The sequence below is a fragment of the Coenobita brevimanus genome, chromosome 70 (assembly GCF_032717465.1).
Source record: "Coenobita brevimanus isolate Jiangsu-jjx chromosome 70, ASM3271746v2, whole genome shotgun sequence".
Classification (NCBI taxonomy): Eukaryota; Metazoa; Arthropoda; class Malacostraca; order Decapoda; family Coenobitidae; genus Coenobita; species Coenobita brevimanus.
The window spans coordinates 41089088-41104368 of record NC_137023.1 but is presented as its reverse complement, the minus strand read 5'-3'; the positions used below and the strand labels follow the sequence as shown (position 1 = coordinate 41104368).

Below are 15281 nucleotides of genomic sequence, written 5' to 3'. Positions count from 1 at the left end.
TAATGAAATGCTACTCTTATGTTAGTCAAGAGCTTATAAGTCTCTCCAACTATCTTGTTAATGTGCTTTTCTGGTGACAAACTATCTTGGACCAGCACTCCCAAATCTTTCTCTTCTCTCCTTTTTGTGATTAATTCATTACCCAAAAAATAATTCAGTGATGGTCTCCTGCTACTTTTACCCATTTCCAATATTTTACATTTCTTTACATTAAATTTCATTTCCCACGTCCGGCTCCAATTGTGTATCCTATCCAAATCCTCCTGCAGTATTTTACAATCCTCCTCAACCTCTATCTTCCTCAAGATCTTTACATCATCAGCAAACAGACTCGCATAACTGTTCACTCCATCTACCATATCATTTACGTAAATCAGGAACATTACTGGCGCCAACACTGAGCCTTGAGGGACTCCACTTGTTACTTCCCTCCATCCAGACATCTTTTCCTTTATTACTGTCCTCATTTGTCTGTCTCTCAAAAAGTCTCTCATCCATTCCAGAAGTTTCCCCTTTAATCCTCCTATATATTCTAGTTTCCACATTAGTCTCTTATGAGGTACCTTGTCAAAGGCCTTCTCTAAGTCTAAGTACACACAATCCACCCAACCATCTCTCTCCTGTACCACATCAATCGCTCTTGAGTAAAAGCTCAACAAGTTTGAAACACATGACCTTCCACTTCTGAATCCAAACTGACATTCAGCCAAAATATTCATCTCTTCCAGATATTTTATCCATCTGTCTTTCAGGATTCTCTCACACAATTTTGCGACCATGCTGGTTAGAGACACTGGTCTATAATTCAGGGGTTCTTCCCTGTTTCCTCCCTTGTAAATTGGTACCACATTTGCCCTCTTCCATTCTTTTGGCACTTTCCCCTCTTCCAGTGAGCATACAATTAAGCTGTGAATTTTATCCGCCAGTTGTTCTCTGCATTCCTTCAGTACCCAATTAGAAATTCCATCAGGTCCTGGGGCTTTCCTTACATCTTGAGTTTCCAGTAATTTATACACTTCCTGCACCTCCACTTTTATATCTTTCATCACCGGAACATTTCTAATCACTCCCTCCCCTTCCACAAGCTCCTTTTCTTTAGTGAAAACTGACTGGAAACGTTTGTTCATCATTTCTGCTTGCATTGCCGCATCCTTAAAGACCTCTCCATCTACTTTCAGCTTGGTGATTCCTTCCTTTTGTTTCAGTTTGCCATTAACAAATCTATAAAACAGTTTGGGTTCATCCTTGCATTTGTCAATTATACCTTTTTCAAAATTCCTTTCTTCTTCCCTATGTATTCTTGTGTATTCGTTTCTTGTTCTTTTATATTCTTCCTTTGTTCTGTCGTTACCTCTCTTTCTCCAATTGTTCCACGCCTTATCTCTCTCTTTTTTGGCTATCATACACCTTCTATTAAACCACTCCTTTTTCCTGTTTTCTTTCCCTCTTACTCTTGGTACAAATTTTTCCACTCCCAAATTATAGAGGTCTAGAAAGATATCCCACTTCCTCTGTATCTCTCTTGTTTCTCTGAATTTTCTCCAATCCGCATTTTCAAAAAGTTTCTCAATCCTGTAAAATTTGCTTTGCCAAAGTTGTATCTTCCCTGTCTATGAAGCTCGTCTCTTGGCTCGACGTTTCCTATTAACATCTGGAACTCAATGACCACGTGATCACTTTTTCCCAAAGGACAGAGATATTCCAATGATTCTATTACATCGGGTTCTTTGGTGAACAGTAAATCTAACCTTGCTGGTGTGTCCTCACCTCGAAACCGTGTCTCTTCTTTGACCCACTGCGTCATCACATTATTCATTATTATATTTAATAACATAGTACCCCACGAATCCTCGCCGCCTCCCGAGTACCATTCCTCCCAGTTCACCTCTTTACAATTAAAGTCACCCACTAAAATTATATTATTGCTTTTCTCAATTATTTTTTGCAAGTAGCTAGCCATATCTGACAACATCTCATGGTATTCGTCATCCTTCCATGCTCTCGTCTTTGGGGGAACATACACTACCGCCATATCTCTCTTAACATTCTCTCCAGTTTCTAATTTCATATATATCACTTCAGCCCTGCCTTCTCCCATTTCCACAGTATCTACATTTATGTTGTTCTTCACTGCTATCATCACTCCTCCTCCCTTTTTTTCTTTTCTGTCTTTTCTCCACAGTTTGTATTTACCATCTCCCAAATGAACATCAATATCTTCTCTTAATTTGGTCTCTACAAAGCACATGACATCAGGTTCATGTTCTCTCAAGAAATCATTAATTTCGATCCTTGTCGATATGAAACCATCAACATTAGTATATATCACCTTCAAATTATTTTTGACATTATTAATACCCTCTTCTCTCCTACTCTCTGTCCGTACCACTTCCTCAACTTCTGATCTTTCACAACCATCCCCCCTAGTTTCCTTCACTTCTATTTCCTTAAATACCATTTCCTTACTTTCATATCCAATACTCTCCAAAAAAAAGTATTACGTTCTTCCTCTGTCCTCTTATCATTTTTTTCCTTTACTTCTTCCTTTAATGATTTTAAAACTTCTCTTTCTTCTTCATTCAGATCTTTTCTTATTATAATATTTTCCATCCCCGCCTCTTTGCTTAATTTCCAGGTCACTTTAAGTATCTCATTTATTACACTTTCTGATGTAAACTTGACTCTCATTGGTCTTGTTTCCCCTTTCTTATAAGGCCCTATCCTCCTTACTTCCTCAATTTCTTTTACCCACTTGTCTCCGAGGTCAATCTTGCCTAATATTCCTCTCACCATGTTCGTGTCTCTCTCGAGTCTTGCGAACCTAACCTTTTCTTCCTCTTCCCTGTTTCCAAATACTACCACACATCTGTTCCTTTCTACAGTTTCTCTCACTATTTTCTCTTTTTTCTTCAGTATTTTCACTACATTTTCTTCCATTTCTTTCTTGTTCATTTCCCTTTCTTCCTGGATGATCTCTCTTAAGCTGACCACTTCTTTCTGTTCTTCCTCAACGTGTGCCCACTTTGCCTTGTGTTCTTCTAGTACATTACTCACCTTCTCCGTTTTATTAGTACTCTCTTCAAGTTTCCTCCTCAGTTCAACATTTTCCCTCTTCAAATTCTTAATCTCTTCATTGGCTGTTTCGTTGGACTGGATTAGACTCTGTATGGTGGTTTCCGTATTTCCTGACACATCCTTTATCACTAGATTCTCTACTTTTTTTTCGAGTTCACTAATCCTCATAATTAATGTTTTCACCAGGTCCATGACATTAGTATTAGCATCAAATCCTTGAAATTCCATTCCCTCATGGTTTACATTTTCGGCCATCTTTAACGTACCGGTAAAGTACCTAAACAGCTGTTACCGAATAAGCCACAAACATTCATGTATACTATTGCCAACAAATCTTTACATTTTTGGTAGTCTACCAACTTTCATTATTTTAAATTTAAAGAAAGACCCTAGGAGACAGGACAGACAAAATTCCTGAAACTACTCAAGGTTAGGAGCGATGCCTGGGACGACCTCTCTCTCCGGCTGCTCGCTCGTGTGTGTGTGTGTGTGTGTGTGTGTGTGTGTGTGTGTGTGTGTGTGTGGAAAGTCGGTCTACCACACACCACACAGTCAGTTTGAATCCGACAGTCGAACCGTGCATGACTCGTGTCGTTATTTGTGGCTTATTTTTCTGCCTTCCAGTGATTGCTTGCCTTGTTTGTCAACATGAGGCCTAAGCGTGGTGCTAGTGATGCATGTGGTAACACACCAAAATGGACTCGTAAAGTGATGTTGCTGACAGAGAAAGTTAAAGTATTGGGCAAACTTAGGGAAATAATGTTGGTGACAATTCGCCGTCAGGACGATTCCCCGTCATTTATTTACATACCAGTTTATTTAGCAAGTAGAGTACACTAGTTTTTTACTTATAAGAGTTATAAAATCCACCTGAAAATTGGTTATTAAAGTATTAATTAATCAATAGTAAGTTTATATGTTTATAGAATGACGGGGAATCGTCCAGGGTACAAATTGTCCTGATGGGGAATCGTCCATGTTTTGACGGTGAATTGACTTGACAGTGAATTGTCTCGGAATCGTATGTTTGGGGTGAATGAGTCAACTCTTCGTACAATAAGGAAGGCAAAACATAGCATACGGGAGGCAGTGAGGGCTAGTGCATCAGACTGTGTTAAAGTGTCTCCACCTACGCCTGTGAATTGTCTTGGAACCGTATGTTTGGAGTGAATGAGGCAACTGTTCGTACAATAAAGGAGGCAGAGAATGTAGCATACAGGAGGCAATGAGGGCTAGTGCACCAGACTGACAGTGTCTCCACCTGCGCCTGTGCTTCTCAGCTTTCAGTGGTAAATTTCTTACATTTTTGTTTTCACACTTTATGCTAGTTTATTAGGTGTATGTAATGCATAAACAGTATTATTCAGATGTAATACGCTTAATACACATGCATAATTACATGCACACATGGGCAGAACGTATACGCGAATTTACCACATAAGCGAAGGGTCTGGGAGCGTAACCTTCAGGTGAATTAAGGGATTACCTGTATACATCATCATCAGCCCTTTGAGTATCCACTGCAGAACCGGCCTATCCTGACCGAAGTTGGGACGATACAGCCAATGTATCTGTACCAAGTGGCTGGCTTAGGCTGCCTGGTAGAGATTGTATGTAGGGTGAGAAATGCTTGTAAGTGTAACTGTTGTGTTGGAGTGGCTTTGGATGTGTGTGTAATCTGTGAACCAAGTGTAACTGGCCAACGCAAGCCGACTGGGTGCAAGCATACTTTATAGTAAGCGACACTGCTTCAACCACAGCACGCCTTGTGTCCGCTAATGCAGTACGTGGCTGGGTGAACGCTCCCAAAGTTTATTATCCTGGCGGGGCATGAACCCTGGCTCACCCGTGTACGAAACACACACTCTACCACTGTACCACAGAGGCTCATATATATATATATATATATATATATATATATATATACATACATATATATATATATATATATATATATATATATATATATATATATATATATATATATATATATATATATATATATATATATATATATATATATATATATATATATATATATATATATATACATATATATATATATATATATATATATATATATATATATATATATATATATATATACATATATATATACACACACACACACATATATATATATATATATATATATATATATATATATATATATATTCACACACACACACACAGCATATACGAGGTGCTACCCAAAAGTTCCAGTAATTTGAATATTGTAGGAAAATAAGTTACCTTACCTCATAGTTCTCACTCTCGCCTTTGAAGTAGTCCCATTGGGCATGTATACAGTGGTCCCAGCATTTTTTCCACAAGTCCATGCATCCCTGGAAGGCTTCAGGCATAATGGTCTTGAGTACCTCCTGCAATTCTGTTTGGATCTCCTCAATCAAGTCAAATCAACACCCTTTCAGTCATAATTTCAGCTTGGGAAACACGAAAAAGTCGCAGAGGGCGAGGTCAGGTGAATAGGGTGGGTGGGGAATGACTACTGAGTTAGTGGAAGCCAGGAACTGGCGGACAACAAATGATGTGTGGGCAGGGGCGTTGTCATGATGCAGGGCCCAGTCCTCATTCTTCCACTGTTCTGGATGTTTGCGGTGGATGTGCTCCCTTGGACGCTGCAGAACTTCACAGTAAAACTTTCCGATGACAGATTGACCGGGTGGGACGAATTTCACGTGAACAATTCTTTGGATATCGAAGAAAACAATGAACATCGACTTTAACACTGCTGCGCCATTGGTTCATTATTGCAAAACTGCCAAACCACCTACACACCACATTACAACAGAAAGCATAGCTCAACAACACGTCTGCTCACAGACACAGCCGGGGTCACACTGATGCACAAGGGGTGCTGCTGACTCCTCCCAGTGGCAAAAGGCAAAACTGCAAACAGTTGGCTCCCTTTGTTCAAATTACTGGAACTTTTGGGAAGCACCTTGTATATACTTTATAAAAAAAAATTGGGTTCTCTATGCACCAAAGGTTTAACCCCTAAGCACCAGGTGACGGATATATCCGATGAAAAGTTTGTGGATCAGGGATGTCAGGTGACAGCTATAGCCGCAAGTGTTTTTGTGCCATTCTTTGGAGTGGCTGCCACTTTATCCGGTCACCAAGAGCTAGGGAGGGGGTGCAGCTAGCTGAGCCAACCACACCTCAGTCGCCTCTCTGACTCTGTCAAGTGTGAGATTATGTTTTCTAAACATTCTCATCCGATTCCATTCCTGCCTCATGTGGACTTTTGTCTTATCCATCCCTGCCAAACCTATTTCCAAGGATACTAGGAAAGGGCTCAGTGACAGTGCCAAAGGGCATGCCTTGGATGCCACTGTGTCTAGTTTACCTAGTAATGGAGAAGTTATCACATTCAAAGCAGAGCCATAGTTAGGGTCGCAAGCACAAGCACGGACACATCCTACCTCTCGCGCTACAAATTAGCCTCTTCATCATGTCCTTACTCACTGACACAATGACCTACAGACCTGGGGATACTTTCATTCTCCAGAAGAAGAGTTGTTGAGTAATATGGTCTTTAATTTACTTCCCTCATTGCTATAGTTTCCAAGATATTAAGGGCTGAAAACAGTCTATTTTCGGAACAATTCCCATACAAGAAGAAAGAGCGCACTGTGGCACACGGTAGATATAGCCCGGCATTTGAGGGTTAAACATGAGTTATGAAAATTATCGGTACAACTTTTGAAAAGGCTGCCAGAACTGAACACCTGTATTGCCTGGTAAGTGTCTGTATATCCATTCATAACAGTACTCACTATCTACAGCATACGAAGAATCTGAAACAACTAAATCATTAATATGCAACCAACTTACGTCTCCCAGATGTGATGGATTTCTTTTAAGGGTAACCTCATCACCAGTCTTGGCTTTCCTCTCGCATTCTGAGTGGAGAATCTGGGCTGGCCCACAGGAGGACGGATGTGGTACGTTAAGGACACTTGATATTCTGAAAGCAGTACAAAAAGGAAATACCCATAAGTGTAACTTCATTTTTACCAGCCCATAAAAAGATTAAAGCAAAAGTAACCTATAAAAATATGGAAATAAATGTGAAAAAACTAGAAATATGACATACTGTACAGTATTAAATTACTCTTTCCACATGACCTAAAACTGACTGGATTGTGCTGAAAGGACCCATGACTTCCCTCTTCCAGGTCACTTTAAGGTGTCCTGTGCATGTGTCAGTCCATAAAATTAAAAGATTTCAGAGAAATGGTGAACAACGTTGATGATCACTGTGGACTAACCTAAGGTCATAGTAAATTTGTCTTGTGCAAAAGGACCTGTTTCATTTTATTTCATTAATAAAGGCTCCAACAAGCTTGCATGCCCTGGCCTTGGTCACCTAATGGAAGCTCTTCACAATGTTCGATCTCTGGCAGCCTCTGTATTCAGTCCCTTATTCCTGAGGTCACATTCTATGAACTCCTCTCAGGTCTTTTTTGGTCTGCCTCTTGCAACTCTACCCTCAACAGTCACACTTCTCACTTTCTGCACCCAACTGTCATTCTCCATCCTCTCTACATGCCCAAATTACATCAGTCTGCCCTTCCTCATCACAGAACCATTACACTCCAGGCCCATCCTTCTACATAACACTTCAATCATAAACCTAGCCACCTCAGGCCTTGTATTAAAGGATGCACTAAACATCAAACTGATCATTGTAATTTCTGTATATCTGAGCCTATGAATATCTTCTTCCTTTACTGCCAGGTCTCACTACCACACAGCATTACACTCCTAACACATGCCACATACACAGATTCCTTAGCATGGAGGGAGAGCCCTCCCAATGTCAGGAGAGGTAACAACTACTTGAACTTCCTCCATCCATTCCTTACCTTGGCAACAGAGCTAGCTCTACTCTTGCCTCCAATTCTTAACTTGTCCCCAAAATAACAAAATTCTTCCACATATTCAAGAGACTCACCAGCAAGATCAATTCTTTCATGTCAGACAATCTCTATATGCTCTCTCAGACACATTGCACACATGAAATCAGCACTATCTCGCGGTCTACCATTAATACCACTACATCTCTTATGCACCCACTTATCAAAACACTGCACAAGATGGAATTACTTCCCACACCCTTTTGGCAAACCACACATGGTCACTCTCCCTCTGCTTTGACAGTTCTGCCACCAGCCCTAGAACTCACCACTTTCGTTTTATCCACATTTACTCTCAAACCCTTCTGCCCCATTCTGTCTCTTCATTCTCTAAATCATTCCTCCACCTCCCTTTCATTCTCTACAATCAACACCAAGTCATCAGCATACAGCTCCCATGGGAGCCCATTTCTGAAGTCATATAAAAGAGCTTCAAGCATCACAACAAACAATAAGGGGCTCAAGACTGACCATTAATGCATGCCACCATTCACTGAAAACTCATTACACAAATCTCCATTCACTCTCACCCGGGTGCGAACACCCACATGTGCAGTCATAACTACTCTAACTAGCCACTCCTCGATCCCATGCTTTCTAATTGCCCAGTTCATCACCTCCTTAAGGACTATCAAAGGTCTTCTCCAAATCAACAAAAACAAAGTACAAATCCATATTCTTTCCTATGTATTTTTTCCTGAAGCTGTCAGACAACTACTATACAGTAGAATCACCAGTCTCTTTGCCTGGCATAAACCCAAACTGCATCTCATCAATATGCACTCTTTCCCTTACCATACCTTCCAGGACTCTATTACCTTCATTATCTGGTCCAAAAGTTTCATGCCTCTATAATTTCCTCTTTCCAGGGTATCACCCTTCCCCTTATACACATTTACAATCACACTCTTCAGCCAGTCATAAGAGGTCAGTTGAGAAAGTATCCAATCTTAGACTTAAAAAAAAAAAAAAAAAAAAAAAAAAAAAAAGCTAACTTGTTGAGCTAGGACGCTAATCCCCCTCAAAGTAGGCCCCTTCTGACTTGACACACATAGCCCAGTGATATTTCCACTGCCTGGAATATTTTTCAAAGTTGGTTTTCAGTTTATCCTGCAAGTGCTTCATTGCATTCATCATGTTCTCTTCTCTCGCCTCAAATCGGGAATCCTTCGGCGGAGTTTTGAGCTTGGGGAATACCCAGAAGTCACAGGGAGCCATGTCTGGTAAGCGGGGAGCCTGCCGGACCTACAGGATGTTGCACTTGGGCCAAAATTTCTGAATCAGTTGAGAAGAATGGGCAGGGTCATTGTCACGGTGCAGCTTCCAACTTGCCGCTTTCCAAAGGTTTGGTCTCTTCCACCGATTTGTCACAAAGACAATGAATAATGTCGAGGTGGTAATGTTTGTTGAGAGTCTGACCTTTTGGTGTGTATTCGTGATGAACAACACCTTGGCAGTCGTAAAAAAAACTCAACCTGCAAGTGTATTTCACCTTGCTGCAGACCTGTCACACTTTTTTTTTCCCGAGGCAACCCTGCATGCTTCCACTTGGATGACTGTGCTTTGGTTTCTGGGTTGTACTCATACACCCAAGTTTCATCTCCAGTGATAACAGACTTCAGAAAGTCTGGAACGTGATATGCACACTTCAACATACCTTGAGCAACATTCATCCAAGAGAAGAGATCACGACAAATGCGACGAAGCACCTGCTGGAGATAATGAAAACCGACTTTGAAAAATGTTTCAGGTAGTGGAAAGAACGCTAGACTATGTGTCAAGTCAGATGGGGCCTACCTTGAGAGGATTAGTGTCCTAGCTCAGGGTTCCTTAATTACTTTCGCTGAAAGTCCAATCACACTATCTTCCTTTGTGGAAGAGGTCCAGATGAAAAATCTTGTATTTAATATCATTAATGGAATATAACACTTTCCATCCATCCATCCATCTATCATCCAATCCTATGTTGCGTAGTAGCCCAGGGCTAGGCAAGTTGTTCTTGGCATTTAAGATGAGAGTGACCAGCCTCACTCATCCCTGAGTGTCAATACATGAGCAATAAACCCCAACCATCCCCTGGATATAAACCTTCACTGGCTCAATCTGACTGGAGTGCTGTTATCACCCACTAAACCACAAGGCGCCAAAATCTGGTTATGTGGTTACCACCCAGCGTAGTAAATGGTTGCCTGGTGTACAGGAAACCATTTAGCTTGTCACTCAGTGTAGAGTCACCCACAGGCAGAAGGATGATGAGAGAATGAAGACAGAAAGACAGAAGAGGGAGTGTAAAGTCACCCGTAACTAGAAGAAAGAGGAAAGAAAGACAGTTGAGGATGGATGGAAAGAAGGATGGAGGAGAGGAAAGGGCAGACACCCAAGAGCAGTACTACATCGAGTGAGTGGATGGTGAGCGCCCCCATCTACCATATAACACTTTCATTTATGTTAATATAATGGGACTGTGTGGAAAGTTAATATCCTCACCAAATTAAAAATAAGGTTTAAAGAAGATATTCTCTTCTGTTAGTACGGTATTCTACTCACTCCCAACTTCTCAAAAAGATAAAATGAAACTCTTCTACAGAATCAATTACTGATGCCTTCCTTACATAAACATAGTCGCTTTAACACTTCCACCACCACTTCAGGACCATACCGTGTACCAATGACCAGTCTAACACGTGTTAGCATCCCTCTGTCAACTCATCATTTGAATAGGCTAATGGCAACAGTCTGAGGGTAAGTGTAGTGTAGCTTGTTAAATACAGTATTCTTGCAACGAGGAATCCTGTTCTAGTGTTGCCAATATTCAATCCTGACAAGATCACAGCAACAATATGCTATCTAGTAATATGAAACTCTCGTTCCTATGAGTGATGTGAGCACCGAGAATAGCTGGAACAAATAATGGCCTCTTCGTTAATCATTAGTCACTAGTTTGCATTACTGCATAGCCACAAAATGGAAAAGTTTGTATTACTCCAGTAGCTAAACATAATTTATAATGGTAGCCAGATGAAGTGAAATTTATTGGAGCCGTACTTTGGGCGAAATTCATCCACAAATGTTAAGTACAGAAAACCCTCAATATAACAAACCCCAGTATTCTAAATTTCAGATACAGCGAACGGCCAAATCACGACCAAATTTCCCCCGGATTTTGCAATCAAAGGTTGCTAGATGCGGGGGAAGTTCGCAAACACGCCAGCTTCCACATGACCTATTGCTGAAGGAGAGGCGTGTCGATGAGTCACACATGCTAGCCCGCACACGGTGCGCCTTCCCCTTTCCCCCACAGCCTCTCTCTCAGTCTATACCTAGTGCTTGCTGTGTGCAGTTCTCTCCCATCATACCTCTAACCAGTGTATTACTTCTTGTCCCACATGGTACCTACCTACCTACCTACGATCAAGAATGACTTCCAAGTCAGCTACCCCGTCTACCTCAGGCAAAGGGAAGAGGAATAGTCTCTCCATCACCAAGAAGTACGCAATTATCCAAGATTTTCAGAAGGGGACGACAAGGGGACAACTGATGGAGAAGTATGGGCTAAAAAAAAAAAAAAAAAAAAAAAAAGAGAGAGAGAGAGAGAGAGAGAGATTCATAAGCTCATCAAGGCAAGGTTAAGGTCAAGGAGGTCATAAAAGGAATGGAGAGCAACAAGACAGGCAAGGTGTACCGTAAGCGACGACTTCCTCATGAGAATCTGGATGAAGTCGTCTATAAGTGATACACTCAGGGGAGAGCTGAGGATGTTCCTGTGCAAGGGGCGGATATTTAGCATGCAGCACAGATGTCTGCGAGTCACCTAGGCTATGATGACTCCAACTGCAGCGATGGCTGGCTGTGGAGGTTTAGACAGTGTCATGGCATTGTGAACAAAGCCATCACGAGGAAGCTGCTGAGCATCAACATCGACGACCCGTTTATAGACCAGTTTCGTGAGCTCAAAGATTAGGAGGGCCTGCATGATTTCCAAATGTACAATGCTGATACTACTAGTCTATTTTGGAAATCTTTACCTACCAACACTCAGGCCTCTAAGGAGATGAACAAGATTCTGGGGAGGAAGAGCGCAAAGGAGCGCATCTCCTTGTTGGCCTGCACCAACGCTGATGGGTAGCACCGCCTGAAGCCAGTCATGGTAGGAAAAAGTATGATGCCTAGGACACTCAAGGATATTATGGACAAGCTTCCTACTGAATATTATAACAACCCTTCTGCCTGGTTCAACCAAGAGACTGTGCATGACTGGTTTCACAATTCGTTTGACCCATCTATTCGGCAGCACCAGCTATGGTATGGTATGCAGGAGGATGTGAAGGCTGTCCTTCTCCTAGTCAACACCCCAGCCCACTCTTCCATTAGTAAACTCTGCAGCAAGGATGGCAAGATTAAGGGCATGTGTCTGCCACCCAACACCACTGCCATAGTTCAGCCCATGGATCAGGTGGTGACAGAGAGTGCCAAGAGACATTACCGTAACTTGTACCTCCAGCAGTGTTTAATGGTGACGGAGGATGGGATGGAGGAGGAAGGATACGTTGACACCAGGTGGAGGAAAACACTTGAGAGCTATAAAATGTACACAATCAAGGATGCCATACTCAACTGGGCAGAGGCTTGGAAACAAGTGCCAGACACCGCATTCCTTAATGCATGGTGCAAGCTCCTCCAAACCCCCAAAACTCCAGTCCAAAAGCCAGACTTTCAGGGGTTCATGCCACCAAGGGCAGCCAAGCTGTTGGCTGCAGCTGGCCAAGACTCAGTCCCTCCAGAGGAGGTGGAGGAGTGGCTGGACGAGGATAGTGGTCTGCCTTGGGTACCACCACCAGACGGAGGAGGAGACAGTGCAGAAGCTGACCTCACCAGAACCACCTGTGGAGAAGGAACAGGACACGATACCTGGCCCGTCTCTGTCTGCTGGCACTGATGCTGCAGACACACTGCTGGCCCTGGCTGACAAAATTAGGAGATCTCTCGGCCTGAAGTATGAGTTGTTAGGATGACAAAATTGGGGGATCTCTTGGCCAGAAGTATAAGTTGCTATGAATGATTAGACAAGACCTGATGCGACAAAAGCAGGCCAATCAGGTTCAGCAGAAAATTTCAGGCTTTTTCACACCAGTGCCCTCACCTCTTGGGAAAGAGCAACGAACGGTGTCCAAGACCTCCAGTGTGTCTGTGGCGTCAACCTCGTCAGTGAGTCTACTACCAAGTTTGGCATCAGGCGGCAGCACACCTTCCTCACTACCAGTAGTGACACCAGAGCCACCAGAAATTACTTTCGCAGAGTCTGACGAGGACTAGTGTTCAGTACAGTCTAATGTTCGGTGTAGTGTTAAGTGTAAAGTTTAGAGTGTTAAGTACATACTGCACAGTGTATATTATTAGGTGTTATGTTAACTTTGTACAGTACTGTTCAGTGCCCTTGTACAATAATACATTTTTGGTGTGTATATTGTGGTGTCTCTGGTGTAAAGGTGTACAGTGTGGTGTGCTCTGGTGTACATGTGCACAGTGTGGTGTGCTCTGGTGTACGGGTGTACAGTGTGGTGTGCTCAGGTGTACAGTGTGGTGCCAGCATCTAACCTCTCCAGAATTCCTCCCACTTCCTCCCATGGTGACAACAGTATCCCTTCCTAGCACAGTAAGTGTACTGTAACAGTACTACATTATACTGTATTCTTATTATAGGTACTGTATTTATATGTACAACTTTATACAGTATTGTATTTACATGTACAACTTCATAAACCTTTGAATTCTTCATGTAAAACTTCACAGAGTTAGTTTAGGTTATGTCTGAACATGGAGGACCGAACGACTCGCCTTACATAGCGACCTGAGTTCGGTAATCCCTTGGGAATACTGATCCCCTTGTATATAGTGAACTTTCGGATATAGCGGCTCACCCCTCCCTTCAATTAGTTCATTATATCAAGGGTTCACTGTATTGCGAATCTTTAATCTGCGGTAGATATTGAATATTCAGTGATGGAAGTCGCTGTGGTCCATACCAAAGCTCATCTGGGGCCAGATTCAGACCGTTGTCTGTCATTTGAATACCACTGTCCTAGCTCACCAGGTTAGCTATTAATTTTTTTTTAGAGCCTAAGGTCGGATACTTTCTGAACAGACCTCATATATGATCAAATTTATCAAATCAGTAACTAAACCCACTCATACATTTCCTGAGGCCTTCACCATTTCACCAGTCAAACTAGACACATCCGCTGGCTTCCCCAACTGCATCCTGCCTATTGCCCTGCTCACAGAAACAGCATCAATCAAAGGCTAGTGGCCAAACAATGGATCCGCTGACTCCAAACCTTCCCTCTTCCAGTCAAACTCCTCACACAGCAACCAGTTATAATGCTCTCTCCAGGCATTTTTAATATCCTCTGTGTCCATCACTACCTTTCCTTCATAATTATTCACACACTGCTCACCTATGATATCCCTGTTTTCCCTCTTCAGCTGATTTGCCACCTTTAATATCATATTCTTCTTTTCAATGCTACTTCGGTTATCCAGTAATTCTCTGTGACTCAAATTTTGCCCTGTATTCCTTCTTTCTATCCCAACACTTGGTAGCCAAGTACTCCTCTTTGTTACCATCCCTTTTCCATTCCCGGAAAAGCCTTCTTTTCTCCTAAACTGCGGCTTCTGCACCTTCATCCTACCACCATATTACCTTATGTCTTATGGGGACCCTTGTCCATCCACACACTGAATCAGTTCTTGATAGCTCTGTATTGTTCGTTAATGCTTCAGTCAATAGGTCCTTGTTCAGCCACAACTCTACTCATGAAAGAACAGTGGCTATGGCAGGTGAGATATGTATGGACCAGGTCACCCTGAGAATCCTTCTTTCTCAAGTCCAACCCCAGTAGAGGAATTGTATGATGGAATATGGTACTGATGACTGACTAACAGATGCAAACATAGGTAAGATAAACAGTCCATCAATCCATCATCCAACCCTTTACTGTCTTTCTCATCAAGAACACAGATGACCAGAGCTAGGCTAATCAGCCCAGACATTTACGACGAGTGCCAGTTACTTATCCCTGGGCAGCATGATGAAAGCAATAAACCCTACACATTCCTCAGACTTCAACCCTTCCAGGCCACATCTGGCTGGTGCCCTACCTCACTAGACCACCTGGTAGTCATATGATTACCACTCAGAATACTGATAGTAAATGGTTTCCTGTGTTACAGGAGACCATTTGGCTTGCTGCCTGGGACAGCCAC

The 15281-nt window shown here is 42.2% G+C and overlaps 1 protein-coding gene across 1 annotated transcript in view; it reads right to left on the bottom strand.

The window, feature by feature from the left end:
• LOC145406357 (uncharacterized) overlaps nucleotides 1-15281 on the bottom strand; it is a 116180-nt gene that overhangs the window by 39645 nt on the left and 61254 nt on the right. Inside the window, exon 6 of the mRNA XM_080277517.1 lies at nucleotides 6934-7066. Coding sequence (XP_080133643.1) covers nucleotides 6934-7066 — 133 coding nt within the window. The remainder of the gene's footprint in view (nucleotides 1-6933; nucleotides 7067-15281) is intronic.